Source organism: Penaeus japonicus, unplaced genomic scaffold (genome assembly GCF_977035675.1).
Source record: "Penaeus japonicus unplaced genomic scaffold, GWHDUDI00000001_assembly GWHDUDI00000035, whole genome shotgun sequence".
NCBI classification, from domain to species: Eukaryota; Metazoa; Arthropoda; class Malacostraca; order Decapoda; family Penaeidae; genus Penaeus; species Penaeus japonicus.
Window position 1 is genome coordinate 14,721,683 of NW_028234437.1, and position 15,741 is coordinate 14,737,423.

At 36.6% G+C, this 15,741-nt stretch overlaps 1 protein-coding gene across 1 annotated transcript in view; it reads left to right on the forward strand.

The window, feature by feature from the left end:
• The window catches only part of LOC122265724 (uncharacterized), an 11,217-nt gene extending 958 nt beyond the window's left edge, over positions 1–10,259 (forward strand). Inside the window, exons 2-7 of the mRNA XM_043035128.2 lie at positions 986–1,138; positions 2,113–2,254; positions 2,602–3,104; positions 3,464–3,627; positions 8,348–8,528; positions 8,705–10,259. Of these exons, the coding sequence (XP_042891062.1) occupies positions 986–1,138; positions 2,113–2,254; positions 2,602–3,104; positions 3,464–3,627; positions 8,348–8,528; positions 8,705–9,016 (1,455 nt within the window). The 3' untranslated portion in view covers positions 9,017–10,259. The remainder of the gene's footprint in view (positions 1–985; positions 1,139–2,112; positions 2,255–2,601; positions 3,105–3,463; positions 3,628–8,347; positions 8,529–8,704) is intronic.
• Positions 10,260–15,741: the final 5,482 nt, after the last annotated feature.

Sequence of the window (15,741 nt, forward strand, 5' to 3'; positions counted from 1 at the left end):
GAGTCTTTTAACCTTATTCAGATCAAAATCTTATTAGAAGTAAATTCACATTTTATTATACTCTTTGTAGTCACTATTGGTCTTAATTCAGATACTACAGTAGGGTTATTCAGTCAGGCCACTGGTTTAACAGTATAAAAAATTATCTAAACACTGCTATATTATTGTGTATAGACTATTAAAAGTAAAGTCTTTTTGGAATTCTTTAAGGGTTTTACCCTGTACTACTCACATATAGTGGATATAATCTGCGAATCCCCCCTACACCCCACAATCTGGGCTCTGAGAGTAGGGCAGGGCATGAAGATGATCAGGGAAATTGCAGGGTAATATATTAATAAATTCCATTGATAGATGTATCAAATATATCTTAGTTCCACCATATATCTGTCTACTGTAAAATGGAAATATGAAATATATGGTTTCTTTTTTATGTACTTACCGGCATGGTGCACTGTGTATACCTCAATCTGGGTTGCTTATGACATGACAAAATAATTTTTTGTGGGAATTTGCATTTGTTGTTTTTGTGGCATTCTGTCTATAAAATCCTAACCCAATGACCAGCTAAACCTTACCCAATGTTGAGGATAGTCCTATCCAATGGGGGCTGTGTCCCCCACCTCCCCCCCCCAGACCCCCGTTTTCAAAAGCAAAATGGAAACATACCTGCTTGAGGATTGTATGCTTCTTCCAAAGCATCAATAGGCATAGATGTTTAGGGAAATGTTTGACCCCTATTGGAGTATACTTTGAATTGTAAACCATTCACTACAGATCTTAAAATGTTTAATTATATAAGTAATATTGATGATATAAAAAGCATTTTGAACACCATCAGCAAGACAATGTTGAGCTAAATATTTTTTAATTTCATGCCGCTTTAAAAGCTAATATCTATCGGCTTTTTCCTCTCCTAAAATAGTTGAGAGCAAATGAGAGATCTCAAGAAATGCACAGTAATCTCTTATTTTTCTACTAACAGAGGATCTTTGAGAATCTCAGCTTTAGAGAAGTTGCAAGGCTAAGAGCAGTATGCAGGACTTGGGCAGATGTCGGAGCTAAAATACTAGAAAAACGCAGAAGACTGCACTACCTGACCATTCATCCTCACAGCATTCCCACCACGGAAGGAAAGGTGAGACTACTCATTAGACTATTCCTTATTTGCGCATTCATGAGAGAGGATATTTTGGATATCTGTGTGTATGTACCAGTATATATATTGAACGATATATATTCACCCATACAGGAAAGATAATCTTTTATGATATTATGATATAGATTATAAATCTTCTATATTTTCTAAATTTTGTATCTAGCATATACCTTTTAGCTTCTAGCTAATGTTATTTTAAGAATTGGCAGCATTTAAAACAAAGTGTACATTTTGTAACAATAGAAGCCCAGCATTCAATTAAAATCTCCATGAGAAGACCAACTCAGTCCTGATGAATTGATACATACTTGATGGCAAAGTTTATGTCTGAAAGATGGGCATCAGTACATATATGATGTAACATTGGATATTGTTCATTGTTGAAGTGCACTTACAGTCATAAAGCTTATTAGGCAATTCTGTATTACCAGGAACATGGAGAGAACATTCTCTCCATCTGTTTGATTTTTGGCTGGTCCCTATGGGGTCAGTCAGAATGCCATTTGCAATGGCTTAATATTTTGTTACCACTTTGGACAGCCAGTGACATTTAGCTGGAATAGGCTGGTCAATAACAGAATTTGAACCATAATAATCACGTATTTGACCAATAACCAGTCTTCATGAGACTAGTTGAAAATTACCATAATGTCTTCATGTTCTTCCTCAAACCAACATGAATAATGTAGCATTAAAAAGGGGGGAGATAAAGGGTATGGATATGATCTGCCAAGTCATGCAGTGAGGTCAGGTATTATAGGCATATCAATTGATCTCTTGTTAACTAAGGACTTTTAGAGCCATTTGTGCATAAAAAGATCAAACCATAGTTCACAGTGTACATACACTCCCAGCATTAACAGGTGAAGCATTTGTGAAAAACTACTCACTGCTTGAGGCAGTGTACCAAACTGGCAAAAGTGTTAATCTTCAATTTCATTCCTTTACTTCAGGTGACCATAGGTGAATTATCTCCAAGCAATTTGTTTGAAGGCTTTTTTGAGCACATTGTCAGCAGACCACGATATTGTATTGGATTCTGCAACGAAGACTGGTTGAGCCGCACCGATGTTTTTAGCAAAACAGGAGAAAATGGTCAGTGAATTTATATTTTCTATATTATTTTATGATTTCAGAGAGATGAGAAATGAAGTTGAAACTTATTGATAGAGAATAGTAATAACATTAAAATGTAGAATAGAATATGCCTTTGATCACAAGTATGAATTAGATTAATCCAGAGAGTGAATGATATTCATTTCCTTATGTTTATATGGTAGTTTTATGAAGGTTGTTTTCAATTTTTCAGATTTTCAAACTATATTTATATTTGATATGGCTTTACCATGACCATTTTGTACAACACATATTACTAATTATTAATTGTGATAATAATATTTTTCTTATGATGAATTTTGATCAATGCCAAATCACCTTAACAGGAAAACTTACACTTGCGGAGTACCTTCGTGGATCTTTGCCCAAGACGTGTGAATTTGGACTCTTCTCGGCCACAGGAATCATTGGCACTGTCGAAAACAATTACCAGGGACATTGGTTAGAATCTGCCAATAACCTCAATCACATAATTCTCTCCTTTCTGCATGATGAAGAGAAAGACGGACAGAGGGCCAAAAGAAGCTGCCTGCGTCGTAATAGTGATGAGACTCAGGCCAGGGAAGATCTTTCGGGATTACCATCACCCACAGTGTCTGAGCAGAATGCAAGTGCTTCCCCCAATCCCTCAAGTCAGTCCTCAGGAGCTAGTGCTAAAGAGGAGGCTAATGTTAAAAGATCTCGTGTTGGTTATAGCATTGAAGTAGAGGCTAGATGGAGTACATCATTGCGACAAGCAGATGCTGTGTCTTTACTTTTAATACCACACCATCCAGGGGTGAAGCTGAAGTTCTTTAGCATCAGCATGGAGAGCTTTCTAAAAAGATTTGTAAGTATGATTATGCTGTGATTCAGGAATTTTGTAGAATATGGTTTACAGTATAAGAATTATAACGGGCTGCTTGAAAGGTATTTGTACAATTATGTTTCCTGTTATAGTTTGCTAATATTTGGCAGCTCCTTTTACTTTTTTTCTTTGCATTCATTTGAAATGATGTGATAATTTGACTTTCACTAAATTCACTGAATGTTGTGTTGATATTCTTTTGTTGGTGGTTCTGTTTTAGTTTTCAAGAAGGCTTCTATAAGCAATGTTCTTTTTATGCTATATATCATTGTAGTTAAAGGAGTTTTTTCAACATCCAGTTCGATATGCTGATTTTCTAAATGGGATTATTTCTATTCTAGCGTTCAGGAAAAGGAGCTGTAAATGACCTTACAGTAACTTCAGAAGAGTTTAACAAGATGACAAGCATGACGCCTGAAGATGACCTTAAAGCTCTTCTCCTTTTTGATCTTGGCACAGAAGATGAGATATTCACAGATGCCTTTTTGCAGGCTGCTCTTGAAAGGTAGATTTTTTGTTTAAGAGGTTTTGTTTTGTTTTATATTTATTAATGCTTGTAGTTGTATCTTCTGCAGTGTAGGGTGCATAGCAGCTGGTTGCCATTTCAGTGGAGGAATAGCCTGCAACATTCAGCTTGCACGATTTGAAATGCCGCGGCAAAATGTCCAGGCAAAGCCACAACCCTCCCACACAGTAGATCATCAAAGTATATAATCTATATCGGATGCTCCTCAGTAGAAAAATATTATTGTAGCAACCCACAAATAGGAAATAAAAAGAGAAAAAGTATCCATGCCTGTAAAACATGCAAATATTACACAAATAAGCATTAGAAGTATTGGTTGTGAATAGGACTGTAGGACTGCAAAACCTCTAGTTTTTTAGTCTCCTCAGCTGTAAGTAAAAAAAATTTCAAGTTTTACAAAGTAAATTTTGGTCTTTAACCCTCTCTGGACGGGTGGTACACCACGGGTACTGCGCATTCAAGGCCCATTCACAGGGTGACATCATACAGCGTCGTTTATTTAACTGATTTAGGCCTATGCGTTTGAGAGCCCCGGCACTGTAATATGCAAGGCTGGAATGCCCCTGTCGTGAGTGGGTTAATATTGCAAAAGGCTTGATTTTACACATTGTCCTATGTCAACTATATACAACAGTGAAGCATCAAAGTTGAAAAAGGTAATGTGGTTATCCCTTTCATATGAATGAAAATGGAAATTAATTACTGGGAACGTCCAAATGAAACATGTATAAAGCAACAACAACAAAAAAATAATTATAAAAAGTAATAAGGTATGTATTCAGATGTATATATATACATATTTCTGATGTCATATTTCAAGGACATTGAAAATTATATATACCAGGAGAAGACCATCACATAAAAGTGCGGTGTGTGGTTGGAGAAATGGGAAGAAGAAAGAATGGAGGTTGCCTGCTTGGAATATACCATACAATACCAGAATTACTATTCCATTCTAGGAGAGCCTACAAGGGAAATGCAGGCATGGGGATGGTATGATGAGTGGGGCTTGAGGAAGCTTAAAAAACAGTATCAGGTATGTTAGTGGACACTTTATGTCTCATTGGCAGCAGAAAAGATAGTGGTGGGGGTCCTGTCAGTTTTTGATAGCTGTGCCACTATCCTGGCAAATAGTTTTTGTCGGTTAGTCCTTAGCTAACTGTAACTAGTTGTTCCCATGACTTCTCCCAACTTTAATATCCTGGCTCTTATGCTGTGTCCAACTAATATGCACACACTACCTCATTTTTCTAAATTTTGTTGTTCCTTTAGAGGCCAGTGTTTTTGAAGCATACCCTCCAACACAGACACATTTCAAGTTGAGTGGCTAGTGCCTAGTGCTTTATCAGTGGCAATGATGATTGTTAGCTCAAAGTCCTATGTTTCACCCATTCATGACGGGACATACTTTTACCTACTCCCGCTAATACTGGGAAGATAACAAGCTCATGATGCTTCGTTTTGGGGTGCTTTCCTGCTGGACCTCTCAGAGCATTTTTCATCCACTCTATTTGTATGGTTTGCATAATTGCATCTACAGTGTAAAGGCACGTAAAAATATTGCCATGTTCAGAGGAGTTATTTTAGTCATAAAACATGTTACAGCAATGCTTTTCTAGTGTTCATTTATTGAACTTTATCTATATTCTTCACTTCTACATGATAATACCAATGGAAAGAGGAAGCACTCTTTTAGTGGGGTATCCAAAAAGATTTTTTTTGCTTATTTCTTTTTTCAAAACAAAAAGAACAATATAAATACATTTACATATGAGTATGTACATATACTTCGTGACATGACATATCACGGGTAATCAACAAATTTTAAATAGTTTCACAAAAGTAATTTTCTATTTTATTTTATATCTTGGCCAATCACGTTTGATCTTACAGCAATTTTTGTCTTTGATCATTTTCTTCAACCGACCAGAAGCAGAAATTACCTTGATGTCATCAATATCATAGTTTTCTGTGATTTTTTTTTAACAGTTCAGTTCAGTTCAGACAGATTTGCGAAGACGTCACTTCGCCCGGGCTATATGCACAAGGCGGCCCGGCCTCTGTCAGCTATGAGTGCTGGCTCATCTTATCTAATCTTATCTGATCATCCTCGCTGAATTCAATTCAGCTCAGTTCAGAGAGATTTTGCGAAGACGTCGCTTCGCCCGGGTTGTGTGGATGGGGTAGCCCGGTCTCTGTTGGCTATAAGTGCTGACTCATCTGATCATCATAACTGAACTTTTACCGTGGCGGTTGGATTGCCTCTAGGCGCTCCAGTTGCCAGGGGGATAGTGACAGGCATAGCTGTCTAACCAGCCCGGCAGCTGTCGTCTCTGGGCCCTGCCTGAGGAAGCGAGTGTGCTTGCATTCCATCAGGTAGTGCTCTAATTTGGCGTCCAGCGCGCCACAATACTCACAGCATTGCTCATCTTGCCCAATAGTGGGGATGATTTGCCATGCACAAGGGTAGCCTATTCTCAGTCTGTGCAGACTGACTTCAGCACACCTTGATATTCTGGGAGAGAGTATCAGCGACTCATAGCCTGTGGCGTCTGAGTACCAGCTGGCCGAGAGGGAGGTTCTCGCTTCCTCTCTGTGTCGCTGCAGGGCACCGACCTGCCCTGCAACCATCGTTTTACGCCTTAGCAGTTCCCGGCTAGGATGCACCACAAGATCACTCAAGGGTTTCTTCCTGCCTTCCTCCGCTAACCTGTCAGCTACGTCATTCCCTTCAATACCAACATGGCTTGGGATCCAGTTGATGATGATGCGTCTTCCCTGATCCAGGATTCTCTGAGCAATGGTGAGAATCGTGGTTACCAGGTAAACGTTATCAAGGGATGTGCTTTGTTGCAGGCTGTCAATGGCGGCCCTAGAGTCTGTGTGTATGACAACATGCCCGTCCATTTTTTTTTAACGTTATTATCACATTTTATGACATTCGAACACCTAAATTAAAGTAACAGTCTAATACATTCTGAAAAACAATTATATTTAAGAACAATTTAGCATTCAAAGAGTGACAAAGATATCAAATTACTATTTATAGCAAAATATGAAGAAAATTTGTTGTCTTTATGTTGATATAAAGTTTAAAGTGACACTTTGTTTTATACATATACAGATGTATATGTATATATACATCCATACATTATTCTTGTTCAGGCACAATGTAGAAAACACAAGTGCCTATTCATCTGTGAAGACTTAATCCATTGCAAACGGGGATAGATTTGCAACAGGATGGGTTTTATTTTGGAGCGGGGCAGCTCCACACAACATACCTTGGCTTTTCCCACTCTTTCAGTCACTCATTGTAAAATGAGAACCATTTTGTGTTCAACTTTTTTTTTTGTGTTCTATTATATTACTTGACTTGTATGTGTCATATGACAGGCTCTATCAATGCTGCAGTATAGGGTCAATATCAGCTCATTATTTTCTTTATACTCAATGTGATAGAAGTATTGCTGTCTTACGGGTGGACAAAAAGCCACTTTATTTTTTTCGAATTAGTGTATTGTCGTGAACAAATACAAAAAATATAATAATCTACAATGAAGATATAAAGAGTAGGGAAGAGGAGGGAAACTTGTGCTTGTGACTGTGAGTGCCACAGTATGAGGCAGCCCTACTGACACAGGGGGGCCCACATTGTAGGCATGGTTTCAGTCACCTTCTCATTCTGCTTGCTTATCTTTCATCTGCAGAACTTTAGGGCAAGAGGTCAGCAATTTGCTGTGTGCCATCACTCTCTAAAAATAGTGCTTATTAGATACCACAGATGTTTGCCATTCAAGGCTCTCTCTCCTGCTAGTGCTAGGAGAAAGTGGTGCCATCCAGGTTTTGGGTTTTAGGTGAAACCCTTTTTACTTAATATTTCAGCAATTATTGTAATTATGATTGGCATTGTCATGAATACTCACTCATTACTCATAGTACATTAACCCTCTCTGGACGGGTGGTACACTACGGTACCGCACATTCAAGGCCCGTTCGCTGGGTGACGTCATACGGCATCATTTATTTAACTGATTTAGGCCTATGTGTTCGAGAGCCCCGGCATTGTAACATGCAAGTCTGGAATGCCCCAGTAATCCAAGATCCTCCGACATCATGTATGCCATGATACTTGTCTTCAATGGGTTAACTCTAAAAAGTTTAGATTTTTCTTTGGCAAGGGTTGCATCTTCCCTTAACTTTATAAGCATACATAGAGAGAGAGCGAGTGCAATAATCCACATGGCCAGACCCTGCATGTCAGTGAAACCCCACTTTCTAACTAAAATGTTGAAATTTTAATTATTCTTCTCTTTATTTATCTGCCCTCCAACCTCTGCCATTCAAGCACAAAGATATGGTGCATTGTGGTCGGGTGGAAAGGACATTGGAAATCTTTGTTTATCATGCCAAAATTTATAATAATTATGGTCTGTTATAGTTAGGGCAGACTGTATAGCTATATATAGGATTCCACCGGAGAGGTTGTGTTAACAGCTATTTTAAGAATACTAAGTCCTGTGTGCCCTTGGAGAGACCAATTCAAAAACAACTTTTCTCTGTTGTAGTATTTCCTCTAACCAGTGTTGATATGTTAATCTATATTTTGGAAATATGATAACAAACTTTAGATTATGTTTTTGCAGCATCCCCATATATTGTTATCATTCTTATTGCTTTCATAATGATCTTTTATCAGACAGAATCATCAGCTGGCAATTGGAGGTGGAGTAGTTGAGAGTCTGCAGTGTGGAGATAAGAACAATGGTGAACTCTCTAGTTTAGGAGTTGCTATTAGTGGACCAAATGTCATGGCAGCTTCAGTTGTCATTTCAAAATATGTTAGCAGTCCCAAAGGACTTGAGTCATACATGAAGCAGGTGAGAATTAATTGGTTATCATTTGGTTTTGTGAAAATAAGTTTATTGATTTATTATTTGTTTTATGGTTTACCATATAACATATAGATGTGTTTATACAGATAAATATACATGCAAAGAGATAATGTATATGTATCATATGAATATTGATTAATGGTTTCCCTTTTGGCTGACAGCTGAAGTCTTGTGGACTCCCAGAAGATCAGAGTTTGGCTTTTATGTTTACGTGTTGTGGCCGTGGCTACTCATGGTATCGGAGAAGAGGCAACCCATGGTTTGACTATCACAATGTAGAGACAAAAGCCTTCAGACAGGCCTTTCCAAACACTCCCATCTTTGGCTTCTTTGGAGGGGGAGAGATTGGCCTCAGTCATTTCCCAAAATTTGCCAGTTCAGAAGCAGATGAGGATGTTAGATACAAGAAGAGGAGGAAGAAAAAGCTATTCCATCAATTTTCTACAATTATAGTTCTTTTGTCATTTTTGTGATAATCTTAATAAGATAGGTTTCATGTGCATTATTTCAGAAGAACAAGAAAGATAGCATTTATGATCATCATATTGTAAAGCATATTCCTTAAACTTTTTGGATTTCTGATTGGTGAACTAGAAAGAATCATTTTGATGTTAAAATTTTCTGCCATTAGTAGTCTGCTGTCAAGATAATTGTGTGGGATAAAGTATTAAATGGAAATGATAAGTTTGTTATTTTATATATTTATATGGAAAGAGTATAATATAATATAGCTTTAGTCATTTTGGAAAAAAGCTGCTTAATACATTCTCATAACTAAATTTGTATGTGAATATAAGCATGTATCCATAGATTAATAATTGTATGATATCAAGCTGTACATTGAAATTGATTAGGTGTAAGGGTATGAATGTACTGTAGTCATATACAGATAATAAAAGAATTTATAGCATATGGAAATTTAGAGAAATAACAATCTATTTTGATACTCCTTACAAATACATTTTCTCATTCTGAATCTACTTCATGAAGTTTATCAGAGAACTTAGAAATTCATACCATTGTTATTTCATTCATATTTTTTTCCTTTACTTCCTTTATTTACTTGTCTGTATCTGCCTGACTTTGAAAGAATGTAATTTTTTGGAAGAAATTGCAAAATTTAAAATTTAGAAGCAGAGCACTTCAAAGAGGTGGCTTCTTGTACAATAAGATTATATTTTACCTTGACCTTTGGATAGTGACCACTATTAGCTGCACTCAAAAATTATATACGGTTTTTAGTTTCCTTCAGGTTTGTTGTTCATTCTTATTGGAGGCATATCTAGTTATTGTCTTTTAATGCAATCATGAGGACCAAGAATGATTTTCTGAATGTTAAACAGTAATATGCAAACCTGAAAGGTGTATTTATATCATTACTACAGCTTTAACAAAAATATTTATTTTCTTGGAGCTAAATTAGGGAGTAGAATGAATGGAAAATGTCTGCATGTATTATTGAGTGGTCTGTCAGATTAATCTGCATTTTTATTACTACAATTTCCATTGCTTCTATAACAGACAATGCTTGTAAAGTAGTTATTCTTACAAAATTAATGTTTCATTGCTCAGGGTTGAACTTAGGATAAAAAAAAAATTAAACAGATGATTGAGTTACAAACAATCAACCATCACCAAGACTTGGAAATGTTATAGAGAAAGAGCTAAGAAAGCAATCCCTGTAATTGCAGACTTAAATAAAAGGAAATGCTTGAAGACTTTGTTTTGGTATACCAGTTCTTATAACACCATCTTCATTACAGTCTCAAAACAGGTTGTCTATACTTAGCAAGCTATTACTATATTGCAGTAAGAACTGTAGATTTTGGGTTGCATATTTTTCAGGAATAGAAATTGAATTGCTCACATTTATTTATAGGTATTTGTAGTAGGTTCTTTTTAAATTCTTCGCTTATAAGATATAGATATTATTTCAGTAATACGGGATTTATATTATTTTCCAGTATATGTTTATTTATGATTCATTTGCTATTAAATATTTGTATGATATGTATCTATTGTTGATCCTCATTAGCTATGAAGGAGAAAAGAAATGTTTATACAGAAAAAGTATTTATTTCGCAGAAATAAATATAGTTTAATATTGTAAATTATTATTTTCAACACTGTACGATGTTATAGGGACCGACACTCCTCACGCTCACACGCTCACACGTGCTAAAGGGCCAATACTCTACATGTTCGTATGCTGGATTACAGGGGCCAGACACTTGCACACGCCCATATGCAGGATCACAGGGGCCTGACAGCACACTTGTTAAAATATGCTGGATCACAGGGGAGTCACCACTGCTAAAGCCAACAAGCTGGATCACAGGGGTCACGACACTGTACGCTATGTCGAGTACTTCCAAAAAGAAGAATACACACAAAAAAAGGCTGGAATAAGAAAACGGAAACAGTTTCCTTTCACTTTTTCTATGTTCCGTTTTTTTCAAAAACACGAGAGTCGGTACCTACAGAGTGGCAGGGTATTCGTGAGTGAGGCCCATCGTTTAGGCTTAACTTTCCAAATCAGCTTGGAACATACCCCCGGGCATTCTTAGCAACAACTTAAACAAGTAAACTACCTTGAGAAGGTCACGTTTCGTGATTTCCGATTACCATATTTAATTTCCAAAAATATGGGAAAATAGACCTTAATCCACCGATAGTATTGCACATACACATAGTGTATGAATATATGTATAATAATGATAATTTAGGGTGATTTCATAGTTGAAAATTACCAATAGTCAATCTGGTAACTTCAAGTTAAGTTGTGGGTCTCGGTTTATTGTGCTTCTAAATTACTGCTCATGCAAGGAATGGCCTGGCTTACCATACATTGACAGTGTCAGATTGAACTCAGGTCAGCTAAATTGCCAGCCGAGGAGACTATGTACATATTCATGTACTTACAATAGTTCAAAATAACTTTTATATTCAAATTTCCCTTTCCTCTTTAGATGTGTTATGAAAGATTTAAGATAGTTTATTTAATTTCAATCAGACAATAGAATGGGTAACAAATATGTTTTGTTTTGCTGCACCATTAACCTCAAGTCTGGAGCCAGTCTGGTCACACTAGAGGTCACCTGTGCTGGCCGTGATAGCTAGAACAAGACTGGTTCGCATTCAATGATTTACCACTTTGGTTACACGACAATGGTAAATGGGCTGTCGCACTCCCTACCGTCTAAGTAGTATCAGTCGATAGAATGTAAAATTGGTTAAGATGATCTTTTGTGGCTAGCACGACCGAAATTGCCATTATGTTGTGGATAAGTAGTGTTTTGTTGACCATGTCACTAATACTGAATGTATGGAACATAGAGGAAGTCTAAAAACAATATTTTAGACCAGAAAGTGCGAAGCAAATTTAGTGATGAGTTGACTGCCCATTTGACATCTTTCCCTCTGGGGAAATATTCGGTGAAGAAGACATTAATCGGGAATAAAAACAATCGCATGGCTGGGAAAACTAATGAATGGAGAGAAGATAGGTGGTGTTGGAGATGCTGACTAGAACAAAAAATGTGTTAGTCAAAAATTAGTCAATAACATTGAAAAGTGAACAGATAGAATCCGTGGAAAAAATCACATGGAAAGTAAAGCTAGAAAAGCTATGAATTCTGTAGTGAAAGAATTGGACGACTGTTCGGAAAATCATTACGTTGCTTAAAAAATTTGAAAAGTGACAGATTACACACAATATTTCAACACTCAATGAATACTGAAAGTTGTAGGATTTCTCCTTGCTCCAGCCTTAAAGTGAGTGGAGGGAGGAGCCAGAAGCTACTGCCGAAGAAGTAAGCATTCAGTATTGATGATCAGATGAATCAGCACTTATAGCTGACAGAGGCCGGGCCGCCTCGTGCATTTAGCCTGGGCGAAGTGATGTCTTCGCAAATCTCTCTGAACTGAACTGAATTCCCCCCTCCCAGGAAAACGTGTTTCATCCTGACATGACTCTGGGTAGATTCAGTGATTCTTCTTGCTGCTTTGTCCACAAGCTCGAAATCAATGACAATTTCCTAGAATTACCTGTGTGACTGGGATTATACTTTTGAATTTCAGCGTTGTAACAATAAGGTATCCCTTTTTAACGCAATGAATGTCATAGCTGAACTTGGAAGACAATGCTGTTCTGATGTGATTCAGAAAATATGATCTTGTAATGAGACAATGCAAGGGGTATGAGTATCTCTTCATAAGAATTACATCTATTCATATAGTTCTAATGAAGAGATAATCGAAACGCTTTGATTGCATTTCTTGTGTTGTGAAGTAATTGTAAAAAGAATGCAGACACAAATTTATTTTGTCTTGTATATTATGTTTTTTTCTGTAAACATTTTGAATATATATGTGATTTTATAATTTTATATGACTGTATTTTCTGGTGGATTTACAAATGTATGGTGAAAAGATCAGTGAAACAGAAATAAGGATATCAGATACTGTATCCTGTTTCTCTTTGGCATTGCATTATGCAAAAATAATAGCATATAAAAGACAAACTATATTCTCACGTCTGCACCAGTCTTCCTTGTGTGATAAAATCCAACATCTCCTTATAGGCCAGCATCTGAGTGGCAGGTGACCTCTAGTGTGACCTGACCACTAGTCAGACTGGCTCAAGACTCGAGGTCAATGGTGCAACAAAACAAATGATATTCGCTACTATTGTAATTGCCCGATTGGCATGAAACACATTGCGTGTTAAAGCTTAAACACAACCTCATAACATATGTGTAGAGCAAACAAGAATTCAAAAAAATGAAGCGTTCAAGCTGCTGGAATTTCTATCGGCGGGAAACACCAGGCTCCCAAAGGCACTATAATGAGAATTCTTTGCATTCCTTATAAACAATGTGGTTTCTTGTATATTGTTATATTTTATAATATAAAGTAAGTTGAAGTATTATTTGTTAGAGCACCCTCAGTTTAAGTAGTGTTCAACCACTAAAGAGCTTTATATACAATCCTCAGTATCGATCTTCTGGACGATGGCTTCGTTTACCCAGAATTTCATGCCTAATTCCTGAATGGCAGCCAGGAGAAACCTTTCAGAACAATACTTATAATAGATGAATTAATAGTAAATATATGTAATGCCTATTCGTTTCCTATTAGTCGAAAGAGTAGCTATCTCAGAAAATAATTCAAATCAGTTGAAAGAAGACGGACTTATACTGAAAATGACGAGGTTATATTCCATAGCTATGCAATAAAGAATGTTGTTGATAATTGTTTATCCATTTATAATAATGCTAATAATTATCAACATTATTATCATCATTATCATTATTACTAATTATATATATAAATATGGTGAAGAGACTTTGGTAGTTGTAAAGTCTTGTGTATAAAATCACTTCAGAGGATAGCACCAATTGCCTGAATGCTACAATTCAAATACTATAATCGTCATTACCAACCTCCTCATGTTCCGCTATATCCTCGAAAAATAAATAAAAAACGATATATGCGCAAGGTTTGCTGAATTCGACAGAACGATGGGGCGATAGTAAGCACAATCGAGATGACTTATTCTTCTTTAGGCTCTTCCCATTTTAGGAGTTGCCACAGTGGATCATCTGTCTCCATCTTCCTTTGTCCTATACACCCTCTTCACTCAGACCAGCTGCTCTAATATCTTCTCTCTCTTCTCCATAAATCTCCCCATAGGCCTTCCTCTCTCTATCTGATGTTTCCATAGCTAACATCCTCCTCCCGACTTGTTCCTCATCACATGCCCGAACCACAATATTAAGCAATATTAAGCATAACATAAAAAGAACTGTAAGCAATTATCATTTTTATGGCAGTTTCATCGACTCTTCCTCCCATGCGAAATGTTCTCCGTATGGAACTCTAGATTTTTTATTATTATTGCATGCAAACCGCATGCAAACCAACTGTCACTCCTTCATGATACACTGACAAAGTATAAGCAAAAGGATGTTGATTTTGAGGTATTTGTTTTACAAATTAGAAAGTGGGTAAGTTAATAAAATCATAACATTGACTTTCCAATGACATTTTTCTATCAAAATAGCTTTTTCCTTCTTTGAAGCAATTTCAAATCTAACAAAGCTTTAGAAATGCATAAACAAATTAGAAGAGTCTGCCAAATTCTCACATTGCACTGAATATCATTATTATTATTTCTATTTTTTCATCAAGATTGTTAGTAGAAAATTGATTACATAATAAAGCTTACCTTTAAGACAGTCCCCTAATCCATTATCCTCAATGTAGGTATCAGCTTATTCCTCAATTTCAATATAAGTTCCTTGTAATAGCCTCCATACTTGTTGTAATGTACAATAGTGCACCCTGTGCCTGTTATCTTCCACACCCTGCCCTCTCTGCACCATGGAAAGGCATGGTAACCAACATCATGTTGAGTTAAGAACTATCTCCCTGAGCCTACTTCACTAACGTTTTATGTACTTAGACAAGAACTGTTGAGGATAACAACTTGATTTCTTGGATAAGCATAGCGTTAATGAGGCCTGTGGTGATGGCACTAAAGAGGGGGGTAAGGAAATGATTGGATTATGGGAGCTAAGGGATTTGCAAATGCAATATGGATTTTTTTTTTTGTTTCATTATTTTTATTCAGGTTTGATAAAAACTGGTGTCTTCAGAACTCTCGACTCCAAGTGGACCAGCTCTAATTTTCTTTTCATTTACAGTACTTGATAAATCCATTGTATGTGAAAAAATTTGCTTTGTGTTTTTAATACTCAAAACACTGAGATATAAAGACTAGATCACCCATTAAAAATGGTTGAAGTTTTGTTCAATATAACTTCATTACAAAAGAATATTTTCCTTAACATAATCAAGGGTTTAAAAGGATGGAAAACAAGATGGATATTCAGCCTAATCACATCATATCACATCTTACACCCACATAATGTACACTAATTAATGTATTAACCCACTCACGATGGGGGCATTCCAGCCTTACATGTCACAATGCCGGGGCTTTCGAACGCTTAGGCCTAAATCAATTAAATGGCTGGCACTATATTGTGCCAACCAGCCACTGGGGTTTTGAATGAGCGGTACAGTAGTGTACCACCCAGCACAATAACTTTCAAATGTAGAAGCAATCTCTTCAGTTTTATACATTTTGATATATCTGATAAACCTGAATATGAAAGGTAATAATACACAAAAG